This window comes from Cetorhinus maximus, chromosome 16, assembly GCF_964194155.1.
Source record: "Cetorhinus maximus chromosome 16, sCetMax3.hap1.1, whole genome shotgun sequence".
NCBI lineage: Eukaryota > Metazoa > Chordata > Chondrichthyes > Lamniformes > Cetorhinidae > Cetorhinus > Cetorhinus maximus.
In genome coordinates this window covers 63,622,332-63,649,693 of record NC_135894.1, presented here as the reverse complement: position 1 = coordinate 63,649,693, position 27,362 = coordinate 63,622,332, and the positions used below count along the sequence as shown (strand labels likewise).

The following is a 27,362-nucleotide window of genomic DNA, read 5'->3' as shown; positions in this document are numbered from 1 at the left end:
AACTGGTCAGTTGGTGAGGGGATCAGGTGATGAACCAATTAACCATCTCTTGTGTCTTAATAAACTGTTTTTCTCTAGGCCAGGAAACAGAAAAGGTAAATCATCCATCAATTGCTTTAAATTGCCTAGACACAGAATCCAAAGGGACATCCAGCCCAGCCTGAAACCATCCAAGTCATCAACCTACAAGATCAGTATACCACTGACTTTTATTGGACTGTTTAAAAAAAAAACTATTTGATCTACCCTTCCATTTTGTAACTTACCTGTGTGTGCGTGAACCCTTCACAGATGTATGTAAGAGTTGGAGCATTTTCATTTAGATTAGGATTACAACAAATACTGGTCTTTTTACGACCTTACAAGGATACCCGTCTCTGTTTTTTTTTAAACAAAAACAGAATTACCTGGAAAAACTCAGCAGGTCTGGCAGCATCGGTGGAGAAGAAAAGAGTTGACGTTTCGAGTCCAATGACCCTTCTGTTGAACAGAATTGCACCGATGCTGCCAGACCTGCTGAGTTTTTCCAGGTAATTCTGTTTTTGTTTTGGATTTCCAGCATCCGCAGTAGTTTTTTGTTTTTATCTCTGTTTTTTTTTACACAGTCACGGCACTTAAACATTCACTGAGTTGGAAAACGTATTATTGAAAGAGGAACTGTTGCCGTCAAAAGGGGGTGTGGAAAAAGAGGGGAGTCAGTCTACTCACCTCCTCAACCGACTGTATTAGACGCATCAGAAACTTATGAACTTGTAAGGGCTGGGTGTATCCAGTGGCTGGGCAGCGGCAACAATTAACTACGTGGTGGAACGTACAGTAGAAGCAAGTGTCAGAAAGCGCGTGGCGGGATTGCGGAGACGCGCGCTGCGGGGGCGATTCCGGGACGAGCTCGGGGATTCGGGATCGCGCGCGTGTGCGCGCGGAGAGGGTGGAGCCCGAGCCCGAGCCCTGGCAAGTGTAGTGTTGCTGCGTGAAGCGCTTCTACAGACAGCAGAGAGAGAGAGAGAGAGACACGGAAGTGAGTGAGTGGGACCTGTTGACCCAATGCTGCAAACCTTGAGTGAGTGAAGTGGGCAGCGGAGAGGCGGCTTCTCACAGGTACATGGGCTGGGATTGAAGGGTATCCAGTGGTAGGATGTACTGTGATTTATTGTAACCTTTTAAACTGTTACGATTGACAGGCACGTCGCAAATTCAAGTTCGCCAAGTCGCAGCTAACAATTTTATTGTAAACTTAATCTTGTGAAGGGCATTTCCCAGCCCAGTTTGTGGTAAGTATTATAATGGACATTTGTTTCAGGGCAGGAGGCAAGCGGCGTGTGATGACCCTTGGAATTGTTTCCGTCATTTAAAAAGGTACACGTAATTGTGAGCAACTCTATTCTATGATGTGGGACGTTTTAATTACAGGGAGATTTAAAATCGTCCATACACGCATTGTATAGCAACTTCAGAGAAACTTCTGGAGAAAAAAAATGATTTTCCTCACTTGATAACAATGTTTGAACGATGCCTTGCTAGTTTTCATAGTAGCCAGAATTCATTTTTCTGAGACCATGGTATTTGTAAAATAATATGTACGAGATAATAAATACTGACAGTGGATGAGGGGAGACCATAGTTCAATTAGATTTTCTGAAGAAGCCCCAGCAAGTGAGAGTGATATAAGAGCTTTTAAGATTTAATTATTTCTTTCTAGCAAATGATTGGCATCTATACCTTTTGGAGCATTTAGCTTCTTAGTACAATTGGTAAATATGATGGAAGTATTTCAACGTTTATCAATTTATAGAACATGATAGCAAATGTTTAGTCTACAGAATGCTTTAGTGCAGGCTATCGGAAAATGAATGACATAGAAATGTTGAAGGTTACTTCATATTAAGGCTTTTGACATAACTTTTACGAGGGAGGCTGACAGTATATAGTAAATTTATACACAGCAACATGTTAGGATCTTACTCATATTTCAATTAATTTTTGGAGGTCCAACCCCTGTTATCTCTTTATATGTGTTATGGATGAGCAATTTGTACACTCCATGAAGGACATAGTGTGGATCACATTGGTTATGCAAATAAGAATTATATATATTGTCTGATTCAGTTGAGCCTATAATGAACAAATTAATACTGTGGTTTAATTTTCATAGTAGAAGAAAAGGCCAAAACATCAGCAATACAAAGGAAAAACTAAGTCGAGGGAGGAACTTATTGGATTGAATGCAAGGTAGACATGGGTCCATTGTGACCCAGCAGAATAGTACCCTGCCCAATGTTTTTATCCATACTGGTTGGACTTACATTATGGAGTCGGTATTGAACCTGAAACTTTCTGCTCCATATGGCTCTGGTGATATACCAGGTGGTTTCGTTATCCAGTAGGTATTTACAACATGAGTTAAATTTACTTTTGATGGACAGCGATATGCAATGGTGGTCACAAGTGTACATTTTTCTTTTTTTCAGGGTATCAAATTGTCTTTCATATTGATATAATAAAAGAGCATGCTGAGGAGTGGCCTGTTTGAAGCCTTTAAGTCGTAAAAGAGAAAAGAAAGACTTGCATTTATATAGCACTTTTCATGACCACCAGATGCCCCAAAGCACTTAGCAGCCAGTGAAGTATTTTTTGAAGTGTAATTACTGTTATAATGTAGGAAGCGCGGCAGCTAATTTGCACTCAGCAGACTCCCACAAACAGCAACATGATAATGACCAGATGATCTGTGTTTTTGTGTGATGTTGATTGATATAGATTGGTTGACTGGGAATAAGTCCACCGCTTAAATAGTGCCATCATATGCAAGGGTTTGATTAGATAGATGTGGAGGAGATGTTCCCACTTGTGGGGAATTCACACAAGTCATGAATACAAGATGATGGTCAACAAATTCAGTCGGGAATTCAGGAGAAATTTATTTACTCAGTGATTTGAATATTGAACTCAATACAACAAGAACAGTTCATGCGAATAGCATTGATGCATTTAAGGGGAAGTGCAATAGACACTGGAGGGAGAAAGGAATAACAGGTTTTGCTGCTAGACTTACATGAAGAGGGATGTGAGAAATCTTGTGTGGAGCACCAAAATCTGCATGAACCTGTGTGTCGAATGACCTGTTTCTTTGCACATTCTGTGCATAAAAAATATCTTGCCTGAGAGCAGCATGTATGACCATGTGGGGTGTTCAGTGTAGTAATGGAGCTCAAATCCTGGACTGTAACCCCCCACTTGGTGAGATATTAATTTCAGCTATGCTGTGGTAGGACATTAGAACAGAGGCTCGGAAGGAAGGGAGGTCAGGTGGCTTTATCATATTTTTCCTACCAGCTAGGTGTGGAACTTCAGCGATGGAGCCCCAGAAGTACAATTTGACCCTATCTTCTTGCATTAAGAAATATATGTCGTTGGGTGGGGTGGGGAAATAGGGGAATAAAATGATTTATTTAAAAAAAATACAGTTTGTCACAGGTATATTGAAATCCTTTAAACACTATACTCAAATAACTTTTACTAAGCCCAGCAGAACTATTATGAACTGCATTAGATTCTTGTTCTTCACTTTTTTCAAATGTGTAGTTGTGAGATTTGACTTTGTGTGCTTCACTGAAGCCATGTTCCATGGTAAATACAGTAAATACTTGGCAAGTTTCAGCTCTCAGCGATAGCACATATGTCTGGCCATGAAGGAGAATCATGTTTGAACTTTCGAGACTGTAACTGGCTGTGTACCAAAAACCTGACACCACATGGCTACTTATATGAACATTTAGGGGATTAATTTTACCTTGGAGCTCAGCGACACAGTACTTTTCGTCTTTGGATTACACTGATTTTCATAGTACTTAAAGAATCATTCAGAAACTGAGAGATATCAAAAGGGTTGCGTATAATGTTGGTAAGCTCTCTAGGAGGGGATACTTTATATTTTGCTTTGGCTTTATTGCTTTTGCCCTAGGGAAGCTAATATTTAGCCTCTCAAACTAATTTACAGTTTAGCTGACATTTGGGATCATTCTGGTCTCTAAATTTAGACTGCATATATAACAAAACAACACATCCTGTATTTGCATATATCTTCCACAAAAATATGAATTGAAAGTTTTTAATAAATGCTGAAATGTAATTATTTCAAAAATACTTTTATTTAGATTTATCTTTTTACCAATTGCAAGTTTGGCAATCCAGCCTAACTAAATTGTAATAATTTGTGAATAAGATACTTCCCTCTTTAAAGTTTTTTTATATTATTAATAGCCAGTTAATATGCAACTCAATTTTGCTTAATTTCATAGAGAATACTTTGAGGGTTTATTTGTTAAGCCATATGTAACTTTTCAATAAGGCTGATGGTGGATCTATTAAAAAAGATATGAAGTGATTTGACAGTTTTTGAATTGCACAAGTTTAATAATAAAACTCCTGCTGTAAGAATTGTTCATGATAAAGGTTTTAAATTTCATATTTATTAATGGAAAATATGTACATTTTGATTTATTGGTTACTCTTATCAATAACTGTTTTTAAAACGTGTATTACATCAGCTGTGGGATTAATTGTCGCATGCTGTACTGAGCACATGTTTTACCTGCGTCATTCGATATTGTCAATCTAGTGGTTTTAGTTGTTGGAGCTATATATTTCTTGAAAATAGTACTTTTAAGTAAACTGTAATTTGTTCAATTGCATCTTCAATGTTTAACCACACGTGTTTAATATCACCAGCCAATATGTGTGTGAAATAGAGACTGGATGTGGACTGTCAATAATCAAAAGCAAATTATTTTGTGTAGCAGAACTAATAACTGAACATTGATGCCCTTGTACAAAATCTATCCAAATCATTGTGGAGCAATGACAGGCGGTACAAAAATTGATTTTAACTAAACTAAAACAAAATATTTTGAAACATACTTATCATAAGCACTTGCTGATATCTCATCTTTCAACTTAGCTGATGTTTGGCATCATTCTTGTCTCTAAATTTAGACCGGATACATGATGACAAAAAAACATTCTGTGTTTGTTGGGTTTGTTCATGCATCTTCCACAAAAAGTTAAATTGAAAATAAGCTTTAATGAATATTGCATTTTATTTTTTAAAAAGTGCTTTTATTTAGACTTGTCTTGTTATCAATTGCAAGCTTAGCATTGCAGCTTTTTCATCTGATGACTTGTAAGCTTTGGTTCTGCGTTATTTCTGTCACCATCCTATGTTATCAGTAATGAGACTGGGGCTGGAAATGACTCAATGTCACACACTATCAAGTATATAAATTGTATTAATTTGAATCCTGTAATGTGAATTCAAGATATTTCATTGTCTTGGGTTTAGAAGATTGCCCCAAGCAAGAGCCATACCCATTTGATATCACCTGAAACCCTCCTGTCAGTATGCAACTTATAATTGCTGATCAGTTTCTGTTAACTTGATTTAATTGGTAGAATGTTTGATTACTAAAGTCAGTGCGCAGTGGCGGAACATGAGTATTTACTGTCTTAGTAATATTTGTATTGTTAAAATAGCTGTCAAAATAAATAACAATGTTAACTAGAGGTATGGTCTCTGAAATCTTCATAAATGAGCCATGCACCTTATATTCTTTCTAGTAAATTCAGTGGAAGACACTTTTCATACTGTGTGAGGCTTTGTAGGATTAATTAATTTTCTCATTTTCATCAGGTCAAGTTAGACAGATAAATTCAATACATTGATTTCTTAAAAATACTGAAAATTCTTTCATCCTTCTATGAAATATTACAGCCATACTACATTTTTTAAATTATTGGCTGAGCATAGGTGGCCAGCTTTGCAGTGCCATGCTTCAAAATGGGCATTATATATGGATTATTAACAAATAAGGAATAAATATTTACCTGTGACATGTTTTCTTTTCTCGCTCTTTGAATACATTCTACCTTCTTGCGCCCCCCCCCCACACCTGCAACCCCTTCCCCTCTGCCACTATCAAATATAGTTTCCATGATAGGATAAAGGCCCCTATCCCAAGACATTTTGAGGATAAATTACTTTGAAAAAAATGGAGGGACATAACAAAAGTGGGTAATTTTGCTTTATCTGCATGACAAAATGTATTTATATAGCGACTTTAACATCATGAAACTTCCCAAAGCGCTTCACAGGAGCATTATAAAACAAAGCCTGACAGAGCTACATAAGGAGATATTAGGTCCGATGACCAAAAGCTTTGTCAAAGAGGTAGGTTTTAAGGAGCGTCTTAAAGGAGGAAAGTGAAGTAGAGGCAGAGAGGTACCGGGAGGGTATTCCAGAGCTTGGGGCCTAGGCCACCAATAGTGGGGCAAATATGACTGGGGATGCGCCAGAGGCAGGAATTAGAGGAGCCCAGGTATCTTGCAGGGGTGTGGGCTAGAGGAGATTACAGAGATAGCAAGACCATGGAATGATTTAAAAAGAAGGTTGAGAAATTTAAAATCAAGATATTGCTTGACTGGGAGCCAATGCAAGTCAGTGAGCACAAGGGTGATAGGGGGGCTTGCTGCAAATTAAGACACAGTTTTGGATGACCTTAGGTTTATGGAGGGTAGAATGTGGGAGACCAGCAGGAGTACGATTATCAAAGGTTATTTCATTGGCTTCACTTGTCTTTATTCTCTTTTTTTATGACAGTACGTTGAGATAAATAACAAATTGGATAGAATGATATCTGTGGTCTAAGTGTGTATTATGTATTATCGCCCCTCCACATGAGAAGCTTTCCCATCCTTTGTGGATGCAGGGGGTGGGGTCCCAGGACCTCCCAGCATCCTAATTCCTTCCTAAATGACTGAAGGTTTTAACACTGTCCAAGTGTTAACTACGCCAAATCTTCATTATATGTATTTAAGAAATAGGTGATTTGCAGTGTAGTATGCCTTCAGTAATGTCATGTAACCTGAGAAATCATTTATTTTTGTTTATGCAACAAAATGTGTTAATTCAACACATTCATTTTTTTTCTGGGCAAAAAACTGCTAAATGAACAGAATCAAATAGTTCCCACCCAGTGAAAAGTATATGGTATAAACTTGAGTCTAATTCCTTGAGATGAACAGTGTATGCCCTAATGGAACATATTAAGAAAGGAAAATCAGGCTATTCAGAGTAACTGGGAATCAATCATTATTGATTTCTTAACATTGTTTTTACTGATTTGTGAATTTAGGTGTGTGAGATAAGGCAGGATGAAGAAGAAACACTCTAAGACATATGATGAGGATGGCACTCTCTGCTGCTGTGAGTACATTAATCACCATGGAGAGAAAACTCACATACTGGCCAGCTGTTGTGACTGTGTGGACCTGGATGAAGCCTGTGACAGGTCAGTGATAATCTTATTGTGTCATGTCAGGGAATAGATAATACTGGGCTAAAACAAGCGTCTTAAGTCTCTTCCTTTCACCTTTGAAGAAAGTTATGACAAGCTTGATGAGGGTGAGATCTTGCCCTGATAGCAGCTGTGGATTTCAAATACAGTAAGTTATGTAGTTAATTTGCCTTGCCTCCGTTTTGAATCCAGTCCTAAATGACTTTAAATGAACAACCTTGAGTCAGCATAATTAAAACCTAGAAAGTTATTTTATTTGATAAGTAAAGGCACTGGGTTGGTTAATAGTGTAAATGATCGCTCCCCATTTCCCTTCTTTATTGCCTGTTTGGAAATCTGACTTAAAATTAATTGTCCTAAATATTTGAAGGTATCTGAAATATGGGCCTGTCTCTAAGGATGGCTTTTACAGAGCCATGGAATGTTGTTTAATGTTTTAATATCAATTTATCCCTTTGCTATGCATTGAGAATTATATTGAGTTCACAATTTGTAACGATACCTTGTTGAAATTGAAATAGTTTCAACAATTTAACCAGAGTGCTATTGCAAGTTGTAAAATTGAATTTTTTTTAGCAATAAAATTCTCATAAATAAAAAAGGCTTGCATTTATATAGCACTAGTGATCACCACTAGTCGTTTCAAAGCACTTCACAGTCAATGAAGTATTTTTAACATGTAGCCACTGATGTAATACTGTACAGAAAAAGCAGCAGCCAATTTGCACACAACAAACTTTCACAAACAACAATGTGATAATGACTAGATAATCTCTTTTTTGTGATGTTGATTGGGGAATTAATATTGGCAGGACTCCAGGGATACCTCCCCTGCTCAACTTCAAAGTAGTGCCAGACTTTTTTTGTGTGTCCACCCAAGCAGGCAGATGGAGCTTTGGTTTAACATCTTATCCAAAATTTACCACAATGCAGCACTCCCTCAATATTGCACTAAAGTGTCAACGTAGATTTTTCTGCTCGAGCTCTGGAGTGAGATTTGAACCCGGAACCTTGTGACTCAGAGGAAAGATGCTATCAACTGAGCCATGGCTGATGGAACCTTCCTCTTACCTTTAGTGTTAAAGAAGATGCTGCAAGTTTCAAGTCAGCCTTCAGTATCCTCGGGCATAGCCATGCTTAAGTAGACTAAATGTTTTATGTTCAGCACAGTGCTCATAATGCTCAATATCTAATTATATGATAGTGTATGACTGTTAGCATACAACCTCCTTCTTTCTATGGTTCATAACAAGTTTCGAGTAAGCACAAGACACTTGATGAAGCATACTAAGAAAACAAACTATGCTGGCTTCTGTCTTGGCTCCCTCCTGTTTCTTATCAGCTGCCGCTTGGTGCTGTATTCCGAAAACACACCACTATGCATGTCTGCTGACAATGCACAGCTCCACCTCACCACCACCTCTCTCAACCCCACCACACTTTCTAAATTGGCAGACTGCTTGTCAGACATCCAGTGCTGGATAAGTAGAAATTTCCTCCAACTAAATATTGGGTAGGCTGAAGGCATTGTCCTTACTACCACAAACTCCGTTCCCTAGCCACTGACTCCATCCCACATCATAACAACTGACTGAAGCTGAACCAGACTGTTCACAACCTCAAGTGTCATATTTGACCTCCATGACCTGCTGACCATATGTGGGCGCCATCACTAAGACCACCTATTTCTACCTCCATGACATCCCTGACTTTGCCCCTCCTCATCTCATCTTCAGCTGAAACCCTCATCCATGTCTTATTTCCTTTAGACTTGACTATTCCTATGCATTGTTGGCAGGCCTCCTCTACCCTCATAAAATTGAGGTCATCTGAAACTCTGTTGCCCGTACCCTCACTCACAGCAAATCCCATTCACCCATCACCTTGAGTGCTTGCTGATCTACACTGACTCCTGGTTAAGCTGCTCTTTGATTTTAAAATTCTCATCCTTATTAGCAAATCCCTCCATGCTGTCACCCCTCCCTATCTCTGTAATCTGCAATCCTACAACCTTCTGATATCTACACTCTTCCAATTCTGATCTCTTGAGCATCCCTGATTTTAATCACTCCACCATAAACAGCTGCACCTTCAGCTGCCCAGGCCCTAAACTCTGGCGTCCAATTCGTAAACTTCTCCATCTCTTCCTCTCTTTGCTTGACTTCATTACTGTGCGGTATTTCCTTGCACCAGCACCTTTTGTATATCATACTCATATTAAAAGTAGAAAAAAACTATGCTTTAAGTCACTTTAGAAAGCCTACCTCTTTGGCTAAGCTGTCCTAGTATCTCTTTATGTGGTTTGGTTTTGTTTAGGTTTCTATGAAATGCCTTGGGATGTTTTACTGCATTAAAGGAATGGTTTAAATACAAATTGTTGTTTTTGATACTCCCAATCCATCCTGTTTATCCTGGCAAGTCAGTTGCTCCAAAAGGTATGAGGAAGGTCGATTATTAACTCTTCATTCTTCAAAGTGTCCAACATACAAATCTCCATGATGCCTAACAGTAATACAGTGTAATAATAGGATCCAAATGTTCTGAACGGAGCATTGTGTGTCTATGAGCCTTCATCTCTTTTTAAGAGAAGCCAGACATGAATTGGTAAGCTTCTTTATTTCACAGACAGTAAATTAGTATGGAGTGACAGCCAAAGCAAATTCCATTTGACTTCATCCCATTTCTTTCCTCAAAAAATTGGAAAAAGTAGTAAACCATGTATCACGACCCTTTTGTAGACTAGCTGACTTGTTCTGGTTTGCCCTTTTCTCTAGATAACTTTCAGCTGTGGGCCAAGAGTAGTACCTCACAATTCTTCTGTACTTGTCTGAATCTCAAATATATTCTTGTGGGTGTATGTGAATTGAGTCATCGCCCACACAATGGGTGTGAATGTTAGTTTGACACTTGCATCAAAATGATGACTTGCTTAACATTTCTGACTGTTCTGGTTAATGACACATGGTCCTCTGCAAAAGTTGAAAGTAAGAGAGTTGTGACGTCTCTCAAGCTGGCTGTCTGGCTTTAATACACATTCTGCAATATCTGTAGCTGGTGACTTTTCAACCTCGTATAAATTCACTTTGCTTTGAAAGATGACCCTTTAAACATGATTCAATCCCAAAATTCTTTCCACGAAGAAGAAAATGATCAAAGATCCTTCAATATGTCAGAAGGCGGGCTTTTCCTTTAGGATAATAAGACCAATTGTTCACTGGACTGGTCTCCGTTAGCAAATGTTGAGGGTCTAATCATTAACAGCTTTGTTTTTGCCATCAAGTACCGCACTCAAGTTCTATTTTCAGATTCAATTTTTGTCTAATGAAAGTGAAAACCCATTTAGAAGAAAAAAACAGACCCTTCTTCCTACAGACTCAACGTTAACTTTGTTTCTCTCTCCACAGATGCTGTCAGACCTGCTGAGTTTTTCCAGCATTTTCTGTTTTTGTTTCAGATTTCCAGCATCCGCAGTATTTTGCTTTGATCTTAAATGAAAAATTAGTTCAGAATGATCTTCCAAATGGCTTTTGACTTCAAAATGTAACAAAAGACTTTGTTCTTCTTTGTATTTCTCTAAGGAAAAATAGCTTTCTGCAATTGATGATGTAACCAGAGTATTGCACATCGTACTTTAATGCATTGCTAATCCATGGAGATACCACTATTTAAATTGAATTATTAATTCTATTTTGAAAAAGTTTTAAGTTATCAATAAATGTAGAGTAACATTCCAGGAAAGCAGATGGTTTATGTGAACATTGATTTTGGTTGTAAAATATTGCTGTCTTTTTTAGTTTAACCGTGTTAAGAACACATTAATGTGTCCCCTTTAATAAATAATGACCAACATTCATCCCATTTCCATTAAGTTGCATTCATGTACTGTTATAGGAATCTGCTGTGGATAATTCAGAGTCCTGTCTTCTACGTTATAGTAGTGAATGAGCCTGGTTTAAAAATTCCTGTACAAATTAATATCAGAGTGATTTAGCTTGAAACTTTATTTTGACTTGAAATAAGATATTTAAATTCTTCAAGTTTTACTCTCTGACTATAGTGTTGTAACTCCCCCTTTAAATAGTTAGAATACTTGGAGTGGAACCCTTTTACTTCAGAAAGTATGACATTCTTATAAAAAGAACTAGAATACTCCTCAGCGTTCTATTCATTTTAAGTGAAGCTAGGTTTTGCACAATTTGACTGGCAAGAAGCAGAGTTTTCAAATTTCCATTGTGTAAATGCATTTGTAACTTTCTGCAAGTCTTATAGACTTGAGCATGATTTAAGGATGTTTTTTGGTACAAATGTCTTGTTGCCAGCCATATATATGATTTGTCAATGCTGACTTCTGTAGGATGTGGCCTTAACAGTGGTGTACTTTACAGTCACTCAATTTCTGGAGACATTTTCAAACAAGTCGTCTAGGGAATTTTTTCAATGTATTATAAAAAGAATGGGAATTGTTATCAAGTGAAAAATAGCAAAGGATTATGTGTATGTATATTTAAAAAAAATGTCAAATCATTGTATATCATCACAGTTCTGATATCATCAGTGATTGGCAGACAAGGTTGAGTTTAAATTCCTTTTATTAAGGTGCCTGGTGAAGCTCCAATGTGAGTTTAGCACTTGAAACTCCAGCTTTAAGTTTATTTATGAGTCCTCGACTCGTATGTCTTGAACCATGAGCCGATGTGTTGCTGGGAAATTCAATCTGTGACATTCCACCTGCGGGTCATAAAACATTATTGCTTTTCCTTCCTCTGCTATGTTCTGGTCAATGTTGTAAGAGGATATGGTCTGCTGCTGTTGGAGTACCTTTTAAATCCCAGTGTTAGAATAGAAGCAGGAATTGGCCATTCAGCCTTTCGAGCCTGTACCACCAATGAATTACACCATGACTGATATGTACCTCAACTTCATTTCTGCATCCTTGATCCATATCTTTTGATATCCTTACCGAATAAAAATCCATCAATCTCCGTCTTTAAAATTTCAAATGGTTTTCGTAGCCTTTTGGGGAACCTCTTCCAGATTTCTACCACTCTTTGTATGGGAAATTGCTTCCTGATTTTACCCCTGAATGACCTGGCTCTAATTTTAACATATATCCCCTCAGCCTGGATTCTCTCTCCAGAGGAAAGTTTCTTTGCATATCTTTATTGAATCACTTAATTTTAAATACCTCAATACCCCAGACCCCATCAACCTTTTAAATTAAGGGATTCAAGCTGAGTTTATGCAATCTGTCCTCGTAATTCAATCCTTTAAGCCTTGTTATCATTCTGATGAACCTGTGTTGTACCCCTTCCAAGACCAGTATATTTTTCCTGTGATCTAGTACCCAAAACCGAACACAGTACTTCAGATGTGGTCTGACCAATGCTCTGTACAGCTGAAGCATCACTTCCTTACTTTTGACTTCCAGCTTCCTTGGGATAAAGGCCAATATTCCATTCGCTTTTTAAAATTACTTTTTGCACCTGTGCACTAATTTTCCTCCACAGCTCAGTCCCTTATCATTAAGAAAATATTCAAACATGTCTTTTTCAGATCCAAAGTGGGTGACCACTCAAGCCCCTGCATTGAATTCCATCAGCCTAAATTTTGCCCACTCAAATCATCTGTCAAGCTCCCTTTGTTAACTCTTGCTCCCATTCACAAAATTTGCTGCACTTCATAACTTAGCTGTACATCCAAGTTTGCAGATGACACTATCTATTCCTTCTTTCAAGTCATTGCTATCTAGGGTGAAAAGCTGCAGCCCCAGTACAAATCTGTGAGAACATCACTTGTCACATCCCTTCAACCCTACTCTCTGTTGCCTTTCTCTCAAATTATGTTGCAAGGTTGCCTCTAATTCAACATGTTTTAAGTTTTTGTAGTATATTGATTTGCAAGGAGTTTTCAGCTGAAGGATTATTGAAAGGACTTCCGGTGGCTACAAAATATTTTTTATAAAGTAATGGGCATAATTCAATGCAACTAGATATTTAGGCTAATGTAGTTACATTCTGATTTTGTTTTACTGTGATTGAAACTGCTTTATTCAATTTGATTACCTATTTGTATCCCAAATCAGCATGAAAATCTTCACATACATTTTGGAAAACCACTAGTATTTCCAGCATGGACTAGTTGGGCCGAATGTCCTGTTTGTATGCCATATTTCCTTTGTAAATCAAGAACCTCAGTTTTTAAACAATTTATGTTTGAATGTATAACACTTCTATCCACTACTCCCAGCAATAATTAATGTTTTGCTAATGTTCAGTTTGAAATAATATGATACATGAAATTCATTTACACCTGTACCAGGGAATCCTGTCCACTACAGAGTAAAATCGGGTTCCACTATGTTGTGTGATAATTGGATATTTTTTTAAATTAATGATTTAAGTATAAAAATAATAATTTAGCTATTTTGCCTTGATTTTTCAGGTGTTTGAAGGGAAAATCTGTCAGTTCACAGACCATTGAAAGAGTAACAGACACAATTTCTGACCGTCTGCGGATCCCATGGCTGTTTGGTACTGGTGCCAAGAAGATTGATATCACAATACTTCCGCCTCTTGTTTTCCTTCCAATCTTCCTCCATATCGCAGCCCTTCATATCTTCTTGGCGTTTATCATTTTAACGTCCTTACCAATGCTAGTGATCTGGTATTATTACATCACTCACCAGAAGAAAGGGCGCACTCTATTTTTTCTAAGTCTTGCCCTGTTTTCTCTGGGCTACATGTACTATCTATTCCTGACTGAAATAATGCCTAAAGGAAACATTAGCTTTGTACACTTAATTGTGCTCACTTGTGGTTTGGTATTGACACTCGTATGTTTAGTATATGTCAAGAAGGATCCAGGCTACCTCAGAGCAGACAACAGAAGTGCTCAAAACAATGGTGTTGAGACAAATAACATTTTGTCATACAGTTTGAATGGTATACACCAAGTTCAACAGGTGGACTGGGACAGTTCCACAAAATGGAATCAATTTGGCTATAATGGCAAGCTACAGTCAGGACATAATGAATATGGAAAGAACTGGTGTACGGTATGCAAGATTGTAAGACCACCTCGTTCAGGACATTGTCGAATCTGTGCATCTTGTGTACAAAGGCTGGACCACCATTGTGTTTGGTAGGTCCAGTATTGATTGGTTACAGCATTATTCAGCTCTCTCAGACTGTCTCAAAGTGAAAGAAATGTGAAATGAAGACATAGCAAATTACTATTAACAAGTGGCAAAGGCCTGAAATAGCTAGGAGGGAATGATTCTTGAGGGATGATTATGGTGGGGGAACCCAAGGAATAGGGTTCGTGAGATACCAGTTTTCGTTTCTGAAAAGTTATGTAACTTGCAGTCAAATGTTTCTGCAGGATATCTTTAGTGGCTTTGCAGTTTAGCATTTTGCTGCAGAGTAAAATTAATTTGTGATAATAAACTGACCCTACATTTGAGGTATGTTTAGCTTCATTCCATGATTACAGAATCTAGATATTTAACTGAAATGTTCAATATGGGAGGGGCTAGTGTGGAGGTGGAGGGAACCTTTGGTGTCAATTTGATTTTCTTTAAATGTCTTGCTTGCTTTGTAATAAAAGACAACAATAGATTATATAAGTGACCTGCTCTCAATCACGGTTCTCATCTTCTGCTTATGCTGCCTTTGTAATGGTGCCTATTTGCCTCTTCCTATTTTAGCTAGATTGAAGATACAATATATTATATTTGCACCAAATCCACCCCCACTCCATCCCATCTATTTTCGACTCTGCATTTTTTATATCTCTATTTTAAAGTGCTTAACCTTTTGATTATTTCAAACTATGAACAGATTCAGTCTGCTATAATTTTTATGATTCTTGTTATCTGCTGAAGCCCTAAAGTCAGACCTCCTCTTCCTTTGGTTTGAAATTGTGATTTCTCACACTGCATCTTAGGTTAAGTTCACACATCTGCCTGTATTCCACACTGTTGAGCACCATGTGGTATGAATCATTGATTCTAAATTAAGTTGCCAATTGAAAGTTTGCAGAATGCAAAAAATGATAAACTTTATTTATCTTGTGCTGCCCTGATTCCATCTCCACAAAATGGAATCAATCAGGCCATAATGACAAGCTGTAGTCAGGACATCATGAATTTAGAAAGAACTGGTGTACAGTATGTAAGATCACCTCGTTCAGGATATTGTCAAATCTGTGCTAAATGTACTTCAAATGTAGGGCCAGTTTATTATCATAAACTAATTTTACTCTGCAGCAAAATGCTAAACTGAAAAGCCACTAAAGATATCCTGCAGAAACATTTGACTGCAAGTTGCACAAATTTTCAGAAATGGGAATTGGTATATCAAGAACCCTATTCCTTGGGTTTCCCCCACCATAATCATGCTCGATCTCTTGGGTAAGAAACATTTTATGTAAGCATGATTGGGGTGAAAAAGTGAAGTCAATGAAAATATTGCATTTCATAAAGCTTCAGGTTACTGCTGCAATTTTTCATATCTTGTTTTTGTATTGTAATATAAATTATTAGACTTATATACAGTACATATGAAGTGCTGGAACATTAGAGTTTAGGGAAATGGTCTGCTTGGTATATCTGGTTGGGACTTTTGGCTAAAGATTTTTCACTTAATTTTAGCTAATCTCAGTTTCTTCACAATAAGTGTCATTTAAGTAATTAGAATTTATTTTTTTAGGAGGAATCAGCTCTTCTTGGGTTGCATGATGTTTGATTCAAACCATTTTAATGTATTTATCTTGTTCTATTTCCAGGATTAACAGTTGTGTAGGTGAAGCCAATCACCGTGCATTTATTCTGACCCTCTTTGTTTTCCTCCTGACCTCCATGTATGGAATCAGTCTGACTCTGGACACTATATGCAGGGGGCGAAGCATCTTCATAGCTTTATTCTATTGTCCTGGGGTCTACAATGAGCACAGGTAAGAAAAGGGACATCGCTCTTAAATGTGTTTTAGGTTTGATTAACATAGCTGATTTGGATACAATCTCAAAGTTTCTGTGGTTCATAAGTGAAATACAGTGTGAAAACTGCTCCACTCTAATCACTTCACAAGATCATAATATCAGAAGATGGGTTCATGTGAGCAAGTTCCTTCAACCCATTTGATTTCTTTCCAGAATATTATTCCATCTGTTTCCCCACTACAAGAACTAGTTCGTGTCTAATTTAATCAGATATTTTGGCCTTGGCACCATACTTGGCAATCTGTTCAAATTTTTAATTTCTTTTATGCTAATCGTCTTCTGTGTGAGGGAACAATTCCTGGCTTCTGTACAAGACTTGCCTGTCATGGCTTTTAAACTGTGCCATCTTTGTTTGCTGTGTTGATGTATCTGGAAGTATTGTTTATGGTTTATTTTAACCCTTCAAATATTTTATATGTTTCATAATGTCCAATGTGGAAGAACTTTCCTCAATTTTTTAAAAAACTAAATAGTACCACTTTAGCCAAGTCTTCCTCACAGCTCATCCCAATGTGTGGGATCAGCCTTGTCGTGGTTTTCTGCACTGCATCTAACCTGCATGTTTCCCTTATTATTGTACACAATACAATTGTTTCACCAAAACATAAACAGTCTTAGTGTGAATTCTTCAGAGTTGAATTCAATAGATATGGAAACAGACTCCATGTTCTCTTTGCCATGTTTATTGTTTCACATTATGTAGTTATGTAGACAAGAAGTAATGAGTTGGTCAATGCTGTTACATATTTCAGCTTGGCCGTTGGCATTTTCTTGCCCACTCATGGAGTACATCTGCCTCTTATTTTTACCTGCAGTATTCCGTACTTTGCAGTTGGTCACAATGAACTTCATTTACACCTGATCAGCCCAGGTGCAAATCTTATCAATCTCCGTTTGACAGAATTTCACTGCCTCCTTTGAGTCCACAATTCGCCCTGGCTTGGTTCCATCAGTAAATGTATCTTAGATGTACGTGAGTCACCCTAATGGAAACCACTTTGAAGAAATAATTTTAAATCCAAAAGCTGTTGAAGCACAGCCATGTGACCGTTTGATAACACAGTAATCCATTGCTCCATGAATAATATTAACTGGAGAGCTTCGAATGTCAACCCAGTCTCTCTATGGGATGATCGGCGGAGAAGAAATCAGTTAACGTTTCGAGCCTTCATGGCCCTTCAGCAGAACTGAAGCATGCTTCAGTTCTGCCGAAGGGCCATGAAGGCTCGAAACGTTAACTGATTTCTTCTCCGCCGATGCTGCCAGACCTGCTGAGTTTTTCCAGGTAATTCTGTTTTTGTTTTGGATTTCCAGCATCCGCAGTAGCTTTTAGCTTTTTGTTTTTATCTCTATGGGATGAGTTGCTTTTCTAGGGAGAAGAAAAATGGGATGCCAGACGACCCCTGCTGCTGTTGTACTCCATATTAGAGAGGAATCAGTTAGCCATCTGACCATGTTTTCAACTGCAGGGAATGTCTGAAAGGGGAGAGAGTGTTGCATGATTGCAACACAGCTGAACTGTGCAATGGGATGGTGCTAGGTTCAATGCTACATTAACTGATCTCAGCTGCAGTTGATGTGTTCATGGGTGAGTAGTAAATCTGTGGAACCAGCTCTGTAATTGGGCATTACTATTGGGCCCCAATTTCAAATAGCCCAAATAAGTACCACTTGGGCGAAGTACTGAAGGATTGCTGGCACGTGTGGAACTCTAATTCAACCAAGAGTTCAGAGAACAGAGTAGGTGAAAGAAGAGGAGAGGAAATAGCAATAAAAAGAGACTATATTCCAACCTTAGACCCAGATTGCATCAAAGCAGAATCCTATCAATTACTACCAATATCCTTAATATTTTTGTATTGTTTTAACATTAGCTCATTTAAACACTTGTGCTGTTGACCATTGTTTGTACTGAATGTTTTAGGGAGAATTTTTGTACTTATCAACATGGATGATGCTTGTGCCAGGAATGGAACATTTATCCACTTGATGTGCCATTCCCAGTTCTCTCACGTCGTCTCATCTCTGCCTAGATCGTTACGTGGCAGCAAATTGTTGACTGTTTTGTACTGTCAACTTGTTGCAAATAAGAGCTCAATTCACACAAGGCCCAAAGAGTGATTTGAATTGACCTTGAAGCTGTTGGGGATAAACTACAGTGTTAGAAGTGAAGGACCAATATTTAATCTGCCCTACTATCCAGTGCCTCTTGGGATTTGTTTTAAAACATAATGAGGTAAAATGGGTTTTGTTCTAACATTATCTCATGAATAGCACATATCTTCTGGGTCATTATCTTCATTAGTGAAGTACTGTCACCATCAGCATGCTTATCATTGCTTGTGGGAAGAACAACCCTCCAAGATCACTCATTTTAGCATCTGGTCAATCATTACAAACACACAGCCCAGCATGAACAGTGGATTGTTCCAACTTCATGTGCACTGAAAACAAAATTGAAAGTATTTTTGTATATCACTACATTTTCATTTAGTTTAGTGTTTTGGAAGATTTTTGCTTTGATATGAAAGTGTTTGTAATCAGATATACTATGAGATCATCACCTGCTTACCATTTTGGTGCAAGTAAGCTGAAAAATGTAATTATATATAATCAAGCTTTTACCGCCCTAGATAAACTAACAAAAAAAGCCCTCCCAAAATAACAACCCTAAGCATAGGCCAATTGGTTAAAGCAAAAGCACTGGAAGTGGAATGGGATTTGAAAGTGCAGAGCTTTGTCACAACTTGTCAGGTATATTCATCATTTATATTACAAGAAAATATCCTTTAAGTATCTGGAAATACAGTTTGCACAGACAGAGGATTTGGACATTAACAGGAGATTTCCTGGGAGCCTGGAAGCATGTCACCAGAAATCAAAGGTTTCTGGTAGAGTCCCTGTTAATTTGTATATCAGTTGTGTTTAATTATGTGCAGGTGGGAGGTATTAAGTGCGGCTTCACTTGAACAGAAATAAAGAGATGCTCACTGAAATTGGGGTGTTGTTGAGTTAGGAGGTGTGTGTTTGTAATGTTTCACTCGAAATAAATGTTAGACTGTGGTTAGGCTGTGTAAAGATTGGCTCTGGTTTTGCCCTTTGCCCACTGACTTTATTGAAAATAACGGGCCCTATCACTTAAAACACCCACGTTTAAATTGGGCAATCACTTTTATCAGTCAATTAGTTGCATTAAAACCAATTTCAAAGTTACCACTTGCAACTTGTTAAGCACACCTTCTATTTTGAGCAGAAGATGTTATTGTTTAATGTTCAGCTTCTCACCTCTCAGATCTCTTTCCTTTCACTGAGCTCTCAAGTCACCACCACTCACCCAGAACAGCTGTGGCTTCCTTCTCTCTGAGGACGCTGCTCATCTCCTGATGCCAATTTATTTCTGTCCCCATGTCAATTCTTTCCCTGTGGTTGAAATGCCTGTGTTCTTCACAAATTCCTAGCAGCTGGAATCTCAGCTGCCATGACTATGAGGCCATTGCTTTGAGAGCATTGCACAGGTCAGACAAAGTACAGATTATTTATGAACCTCGAGTGGGAACACTGGACTACCCCCAACCCCCCTACTCAAATTTTCATTCTCTATGCTTGGGAATCGCTTGCTACTGCTCGCACTTCAACACATTTAAAGAGCAAATCGCATTAACGTCAATGCATTTGCTATAAGTGGTGGGGGCTGTACTTTATTTGGTTTTAAGTTTATGAGCAAAGTCTGGAAACATTGACCACAAAGCACAATTAGATAAATTATTAGATTATCTGTTTTAGATTTTAGTTAAGGAATAAATTTGCTCTGGAGACCCAGAGAACACCCTTTTCTTTTGAGTAGAGCGACAGGATCTTTAATGTCCATCTCGAGTGCAAACAGGGTTTAACATCTCATCCGAAAGACAGAACTTCTGAACCCCAGCGCTCCCTCAGTATTGTACGAATGTGCCTGTGTGGATTGTGTACTCAAGTCTCTGTACTGAGATTTGAACCCATGACTTTCTAACTTGAGGACTAGAGTGTTATCACTGAACCAAGGCTGATACCTAACATGAAAAGAAAGTTGATTGTCCAAACTTCAGTACATTTTAACCCCAGAAGCACCTTGTTGCTTTATTAGTTACACTAAAAACAATCTGCCTGAAGTGCCTGATAGGCCTGAGTATGAGCAGTGCCAGAGTCAGGCTGCTGAAGCCCTACTAAAACTAAAAACTATTCATCTGTTTCATTGGAAGTATGAAGGTGTCAGTGTATCTACGAACAGAGAGATGCAAATCAAAGACCACAACGGTTTTTCTCTTTATTGTAGTTGGTGTTTGAAGCTTGCTGAAGCACATTGGGTTAGGAAATTTAACATATGCCTTCCTTTTTTTTAAAAGAAGGCAGTCAATTCTTAGGCGATTTCACTGGCAGGAGGTATGAAAGCAAAAGCAATTTACCAAGATGCACACTGCTTTTACTCTTGACAACATTAACAGAACTAATATTGGAAATAAAACTTGTCTCTGGGCAAGTTTGATTTCAATGTGCTTTATTAGCACATTTAATATTGAAACAGTATGATACTAATCCAGGGGAAAGTGATGGTAACTGAGCTCAGCTAGTCTCTTGATTTTTCCTTCTTCCTTTCCACTACTTTAAGCATTCCTTTCATTAATTGTCTACATTAGTTGGTGGCGTAGTGGTATCGTCACTGGACTGGTAATCCAGAGACCCAGGGTAATGCTCTGGGGACCTGGGTTTGAATCCCACAGATGGTGGAACTTGAATTCAATAAATATCTGGAATTACAAGTCTAGTGATGACCATGAAACCATGGTCAATTGTTGAATGTCCTTTCGGGAAGGAAATCTGGCCTACATGTGACTCCAGACCCACAGCAATGTGTTTGGTTGACTCATAAAAATGCCCTCTGAACAAGGGCAATTAGGGATGGGCAATAAATGCTGGCCTAGCCAGCGATGCCCACATCCCATGAATGAATTTTTTAAAATTAAACATACTACCAGTTAGATCATACATCCTGTCAAGCAGTCATTTTACTGCAATTTTTCTCTCATTTCCATATTCCATTGCAGACATTAAAAATCTCATCACTTCATTGATATTATATTAAATTCGATCCTGATTCTATTCCCAAATTTGAGAAACAAACCCTTACAGTTAGCATTTGCCATAAGAGTGCATGAGCCAACTGAAACTCCTACATTGAGCATACCACACCCAGTACAACATTTACAGATATCACCTCTTCCTGTTGAATGAAATTGGTGACAGTGTGGTGAGGCTGGCATGCTGCTGCACATCATTTGGTCTTGCTCCTGGAACCAACCATTCTGGGCACGGATCCAAGTTGCCCCAAAGAACATGATTCCCACAGACCCGCTCCACTGTGTGCTGAGCCTGATGTTGTGTGAGGATCAAACAGAAATGCACACCCTAGTGCAAGTTCCTGGCAGTGGGAAGATGCACCACCTCTCCACTGCCCCTCTCTTTCCTCTGCCCCATCCCAACCTACAATTGATTAAGTGCCTCTTGATATATGCTAGTCAGAGCAGTGATTATACCGTTTCCACAGAGGACTTGGGAATGATCCCTTTCCTGGAACTTGTACAAATCCCCTTTGCAAACCCTGCATACCACTGGAAAGGTGGGGTCGGCTGAGGCTAGACAATGAAATCACACAATATCCTGCTCCCAGATGCTCAAGAACAATGTACTAAACCAGCAATGATCTCAAAAAGACAGAGAAGGTCCATGTTTGTGTATGTATCTATTCATCCAAATTCTACGTTCCTCTGTCCCTTGAAACTTCTGAAACTACTGGATAGATATGCTGCATAACTATGGAATGAGTGTTTGCTACTGGAAAAGATAAAAATATTTACTATATCGACACCAATATGTCAATGTTAATCTTTCATCATAATTGGCAGTTCATACCTACCTTCAACCTATCAACTTGTGCAACTCCCTGTCCTAACCTTTCAGCTGGTTCCATTTTAACCTATCCAATTGTAGACCAAGAATCACCTTAAATTCTCCTCCCACTCTCACACCGTTACCTTTGAAGTCCCCCAAGGATCAGTACTTGTCCCCCTTCCTATTCATCATCAAACATGTCAGGTTCCAGGTGAATGCTTACCACATTAGGCTCTTCCCTACCGCAAGTTCTCTCAATCCCTCCACTCTGATTTGTCACACAGCTCGTCCAACATCAAGTACCCAATGAGCAGAAATTTCAATAACTAAATATTGGGAAGACAGAAACAGTCATTTGTCAGTGCCACAAAGTCTATTCCTTAAATATTGACTCCATTCCTCCCCATGACAACTGTCTTGAGACTGAACCAGACTGTCCACTACCTCACTGTCATATTTGACAATGAGATGTGCTCACAACCACATATCCAACTTCCTAACATTGCCTGACTCCGCCTCTGCCTCAGCTCATCTGCTGCTGAAACCTTTTACCCATATTTCTGTTACCTCTGGACTTGACTATTCTAGTGCTCTCCTGGTTGGCCTTCCATATTGTACACTACATAAACTTGAGCTCATCCAAAGCTTTGCTGCCCAAATCTTAACTCTAACCAAGTCCTGTTCGTCCCTGTGCTTGTAACTTACATTTTAATCCTGTCCAACAATGCCTTGATTTTAAAATTCTCACCTTGTTTTCAAATCCCACCATAAACTTGCCCTTTCCTATTTCCAACAAGTCTTCAAGATCTTTGCACTGCTCCAGTTCTGGTTTCCTGAGCAACTCAGATTTTAATCAGTCCATTGCCGGTGCCTGTGCCTTCAGCTGCCAAGGTCCAAAGCTCTGGAATTCCCTTAATAAACTTCTCCACCTTTCTACTTCCTTCTTCCTTTAAGATGTTCCTTAAAAACACTCTCTTTTTGTCAAGCTTTTGCTCATCTGTCCTGATATCTCCTCCAGTGGCTGTGTTATATTTTGATAATGCTCTTGTGAAGTGCCTTGGGTATGTTAAAGGTGCTATATAAATGTAAGTTGTTGCCTATCTACCTGCTCTGTCCATTCCTGTAACCTGTTCACTCACTTTTACCCTTCTCTTGTCTTTCTCGTGACCTGTAACCCAAGTTGTTGACTGCACAAGCAAATCTGATGAAATGTAAGTGAAAATAGATGTTCAGCAATATTCTACTGGTGCTTGAAGGGGGAATCTTTAGTATGATGGCTGACTATCTCTGAAGTAATGTGAAAGGCACACCACAAGACTGTGGGGAGTATTAAAGCACCACCTTCATTCATAGTACCCACCAAAATTAAATGCAAGTGCTTTTACAATTTTTGTTTGAACTTCTAGTATAAATAAGAGGCTATTCCAACAAAGAAGTTTCTTTTCACTGATGAAGATACCTGGCATTCATTCACAGGTAATGAAATCAAAATCAGGCCTTCATTCATGGAAATAAATTCTATAATCTCATTTACCCTTTCTCTGATGGTTAGGTATTTCTTTTAATGCCATGAAAGATGTATTGAATATTCAGGAGTAATATTCATCTAGGTCTGTACAATTTTAAAATACAAACTTGAAAGCAGGTTCATGTTGTGGTCAGTGAAGAATGTAGCAATAAAGTAGGCATTTAAGAAGACTGACTCCAACTCGTATACTGCACTGCTGAATATTTCATAACATATAGATTTTTTTTTTCAAGCATAATGTTAGTGATTTGGAGTAATTGAGCTAGGTTTTAAGGAGTGTCTTAAAGGAGGAGAATTGGAAAGGTAGAGAGGTTTAAGGAGGAAAATCTAGAGTTTGGCATCTGAGCAGCTGTAGCTGAGCAATGGTGGACTGATTAAAATCAAGGATTAAAATACATACTGCCATAATGCTCGTTACTATTAGCTAGTTATAGATCATGTATCTAATAGCTGCAGTTGGAATGGTGGCTATCTGTCTATCCAAGAACAACTCTAGGTTCTTGGTGAACTTGAGCATGTCAGAACTGTCAGATCAATGAATTGGTTGTTTCACTATCTTAAAACCCTTCATTGGACTTTGACAACTAGAATGGTTTATGTGGTAGAGTAGGCTTTTTTGTTTCAACAGCTTTCCTATTTTTCTATGCCTAATTATGAAAGGTGCAAGTCTGTGTTTTACACCAGAGACATTTAACAAAATGCAGAAAATATGTTTAAGCCTAGAACACTATTTACAATGTCATTTGCATGTTTGTCTTTTTATACATCACATCTAGATATTTTTTGTGTGAATTATTTCTAAGCTTTAGAAAAAAGTTTTTTGCTAGAACAGTGTTGTTGTAATTGGTCTTGCTGCTCTGAATATGTTGACCTGGGGTACTTACTGAATAGGTACAATGTATCTACAAGGTTGTAAATTCTGCTTTATTTATTTCACAGCACGGCACTGTCATTTACCTGTGCCTGGTATTGCACAATAGTCACTGCAGGGATGAGTTATCTGTTCCTCATCCAGCTCATCAACATCAGTTGCAACATCACAGAAAGAGAAACACGCTTTGCTTTGAGAGACAAAACTGGAGACAAGTACCTCTGCGGACTAATCATAAAAACCGACGAGTACAATCGAGGGCTCGTTAACAACTGGAAAGAGTTCCTCAAAGTTCAGCCCATTCGTGTGAAGACAGCCATTGAAGATTTTGTGTAATGTGTCTGATTTGTTTTATTCAAGGGTTTACCTATATACTCATTTATAACTCCACATGTGTCAATATGTCACAATGGTTATGTGTTAAACTCATTCTCTTCCACCAAAACAACTAATAGTTTTTGGAGTAAATTATTTAAATAGCAAATGAGTAGAAAATAAATCTGTCAAACTGGAAAAAAATGTATATTTTCCATAATGTCTATCAGGATTGGTTTCCACGTGTGGGATGTTGTTTATCCAAATTTGCATTTTACAAGCACAAGACCCCAGTATTATGTCAATCAATGTGCATTTTACTGGTTATGCAACAATCTGTTTTTCCAGTGTTGGTGATGTGATTGGGAGAGTCTGGCAGGAATGTTTTTGGAAGGTAAAAAGCCATTTGGTGGGAGAACTAAAGCAGTGTATGAGATAAAGAGAAAGAAAATGAGCATTGAATGCAATATATAATGAGTCAGTGAAAATGAAGATGACAATGTATATAGTGAAAATCGATGAGAATGAAGTGGCAGGATGGTGGTGAATGGTGGTGAATGGGTAGAAGGGTAGAACTGAAATCTAGTTAACATGCATATAAATTCTAGTCTTTGACTTTAATATTTTAAAAAAATATTGGGTACATTAAGAGCGTGAGCTTACTTTTATTAAAGTTTGTCACCCAGTGGAGAAAATCAGTTGAAATTTATAGTGAAGTTAAAATTCGAATAATACTGCTTCAGGAGTTGCACAGTTGGGTTCATGGTAGTGTAGGAGGGAAAGTGATTTAGATTAAATTCTTAATATTTTATTTGAGCTTCAACTTTTCAGATTCAAAATTTCTAAATCTTGTTTTCCTTGGGCCAATAATACTTTTCTTATATTACAATGTGAACTCAGGCTTGGAGCAGTCCAGAACACTCCATGTAGTGTAACCAAATCAAGTGTTCTTAACTATGTTAATTTAATGTAAACTCATCCAAGGATGGTATCCAGTGGTAAAGCTGTATGCTGTTAACAGCTATCTTGAGTGAATCGGTATTGATGCTGCCTCATCTGTACTTGCAGTTGGCCCTCTCAATTTTGAAGAGAACTAAGGTGCAATACTGCGCAGTGCAGCCTGCTTCATCTGCATAAGCACATGTTCAGTCAAGTTAGCTGAGAATGTGCTGGCCTAAGAGATATCAGTCCCTTTCCAATATCTGAGTTGACTGGATAACTCTAGAAGTTGTGCTGGAGCTGACAATATGAATACACAGATTTTCCCTGGCTTCAGTGTTGTGGGAAGTGGGACAAGGCATATATACAGAAGCAAATAACTATGGGTGCTGGATATCTGAAATTAAAACAGAATATTCTGGAAATACTCAGGTCAGGCAGTATCTGTGAAGAGAGAAACAGTTAACTTTTTAGGTTGTTCTTTCATCAGTACATCATCATTGATATGATACATGAACTCATGTTTCTCTCTCCACATAAGCCACGTGAACTGCTCAGCATTTTGTTGATTTAGGTATTATTACCAATGCTGGATTTACACTAATACTTGCATTAAAGCATTAAACAGCCTACATATTAAAAAAAAAATTCAAAGGAGAAAATAGTCAGTGATTGCTGTGAAGAAATCTGTATCAATTTTGTCACCAGATGTAAATATATATTTTTTAAAACATCCAGCATCTTTAATATTTCAGAAAACATTAAATATAAAATTCTCGATTTAAGACTTTCAATATTTCTGAGTGAGTAAATGTTCTGTACACAGTCTTATTGTAAATTATTGCTAGGCCCGAAAAAGATTTGTAACTTTTAGCATTACAAAAAGGTTTAAGAAATTGTTCTTTAAATATGAGTTACTATTTAAAGCAGAGTGAAAATGTACCTGTTATGTAGTTTCATTATTGTTTCAGGTTTCCTTTGCAACTTTATGCATGTGGGATTAACACTGTTGTGGTCACTGACTGTGAGAAAATGTTGGTTTAATTTAATTTTATATTTGAAAACAAAAGCGATATTCCATTCTTGCCAGCCTTAAGTTGTAAAATCTCAAACCAAAACAGGAGCTTAAATATTGCAGCTTTCTCAAAAGTTCCAAATTTAGTAAACTGGAAAAGGCTGTTCCAAGTTTTTCTAACTGTTAAAACTTTAATTGCCATTTAGTCATGATGGGACAGAAGATGGCCATTTAGCCCATTTGAGTCCTTGCTGGTTCTCTGTAGGGCAATCCAGCTAGGTCCATTCCCCCTGCTTTATCAACATAGCCCTGTAAAGTTATTTATTTCAACTACCTATCTAATTTCCTTCTGAAATCATTGATCGTCTCTGCTTCCACCACTCTTGTGGACAGTGTGTTCCAGGTCATTAACACCACTATCC

At 38.0% G+C, this 27,362-nt stretch overlaps 1 protein-coding gene across 3 annotated transcripts; it reads left to right on the top strand.

Moving 5' to 3' along the window:
- Positions 1-906: 906 nt before the first annotated feature.
- zdhhc23b (zDHHC palmitoyltransferase 23b) lies at positions 907-26,821 on the top strand. Of its 3 annotated transcripts, XM_078559922.1 has the most exons (6): positions 907-1,098; positions 5,339-5,391; positions 7,188-7,343; positions 13,791-14,489; positions 16,134-16,301; positions 24,740-26,821. In XM_078559922.1, the coding sequence occupies exons 3-6, from the start codon at positions 7,207-7,209 to the stop codon at positions 25,005-25,007; spliced, it is 1,272 nt and encodes a 423-aa protein (XP_078416048.1). In that variant the 5' UTR covers positions 907-1,098; positions 5,339-5,391; positions 7,188-7,206; the 3' UTR covers positions 25,008-26,821. The 3 variants fall into 3 exon arrangements, with proteins under 3 accessions (XP_078416048.1, XP_078416049.1, XP_078416047.1); XM_078559923.1 differs by lacking the exon at positions 5,339-5,391 and having other exon boundaries at positions 16,221-16,301; XM_078559921.1 differs by lacking the exon at positions 5,339-5,391.
- The last annotated feature ends 541 nt before the right edge of the window (positions 26,822-27,362 follow it).

Coding starts and splice junctions, on each gene's coding strand:
- zdhhc23b (XM_078559921.1), top strand. CDS start 7,207: ATGAAGAAGAAACACTCTAAGACATATGATGAGGATGGCACTCTCTGC. Junction 7,344..13,790: donor CTGGATGAAGCCTGTGACAG/GTCAGTGATAAT, acceptor TTGATTTTTCAG/GTGTTTGAAGGGAAAATCTG. Junction 16,302..24,739: donor GGGGTCTACAATGAGCACAG/GTAAGAAAAGGG, acceptor TTTATTTCACAG/CACGGCACTGTCATTTACCT.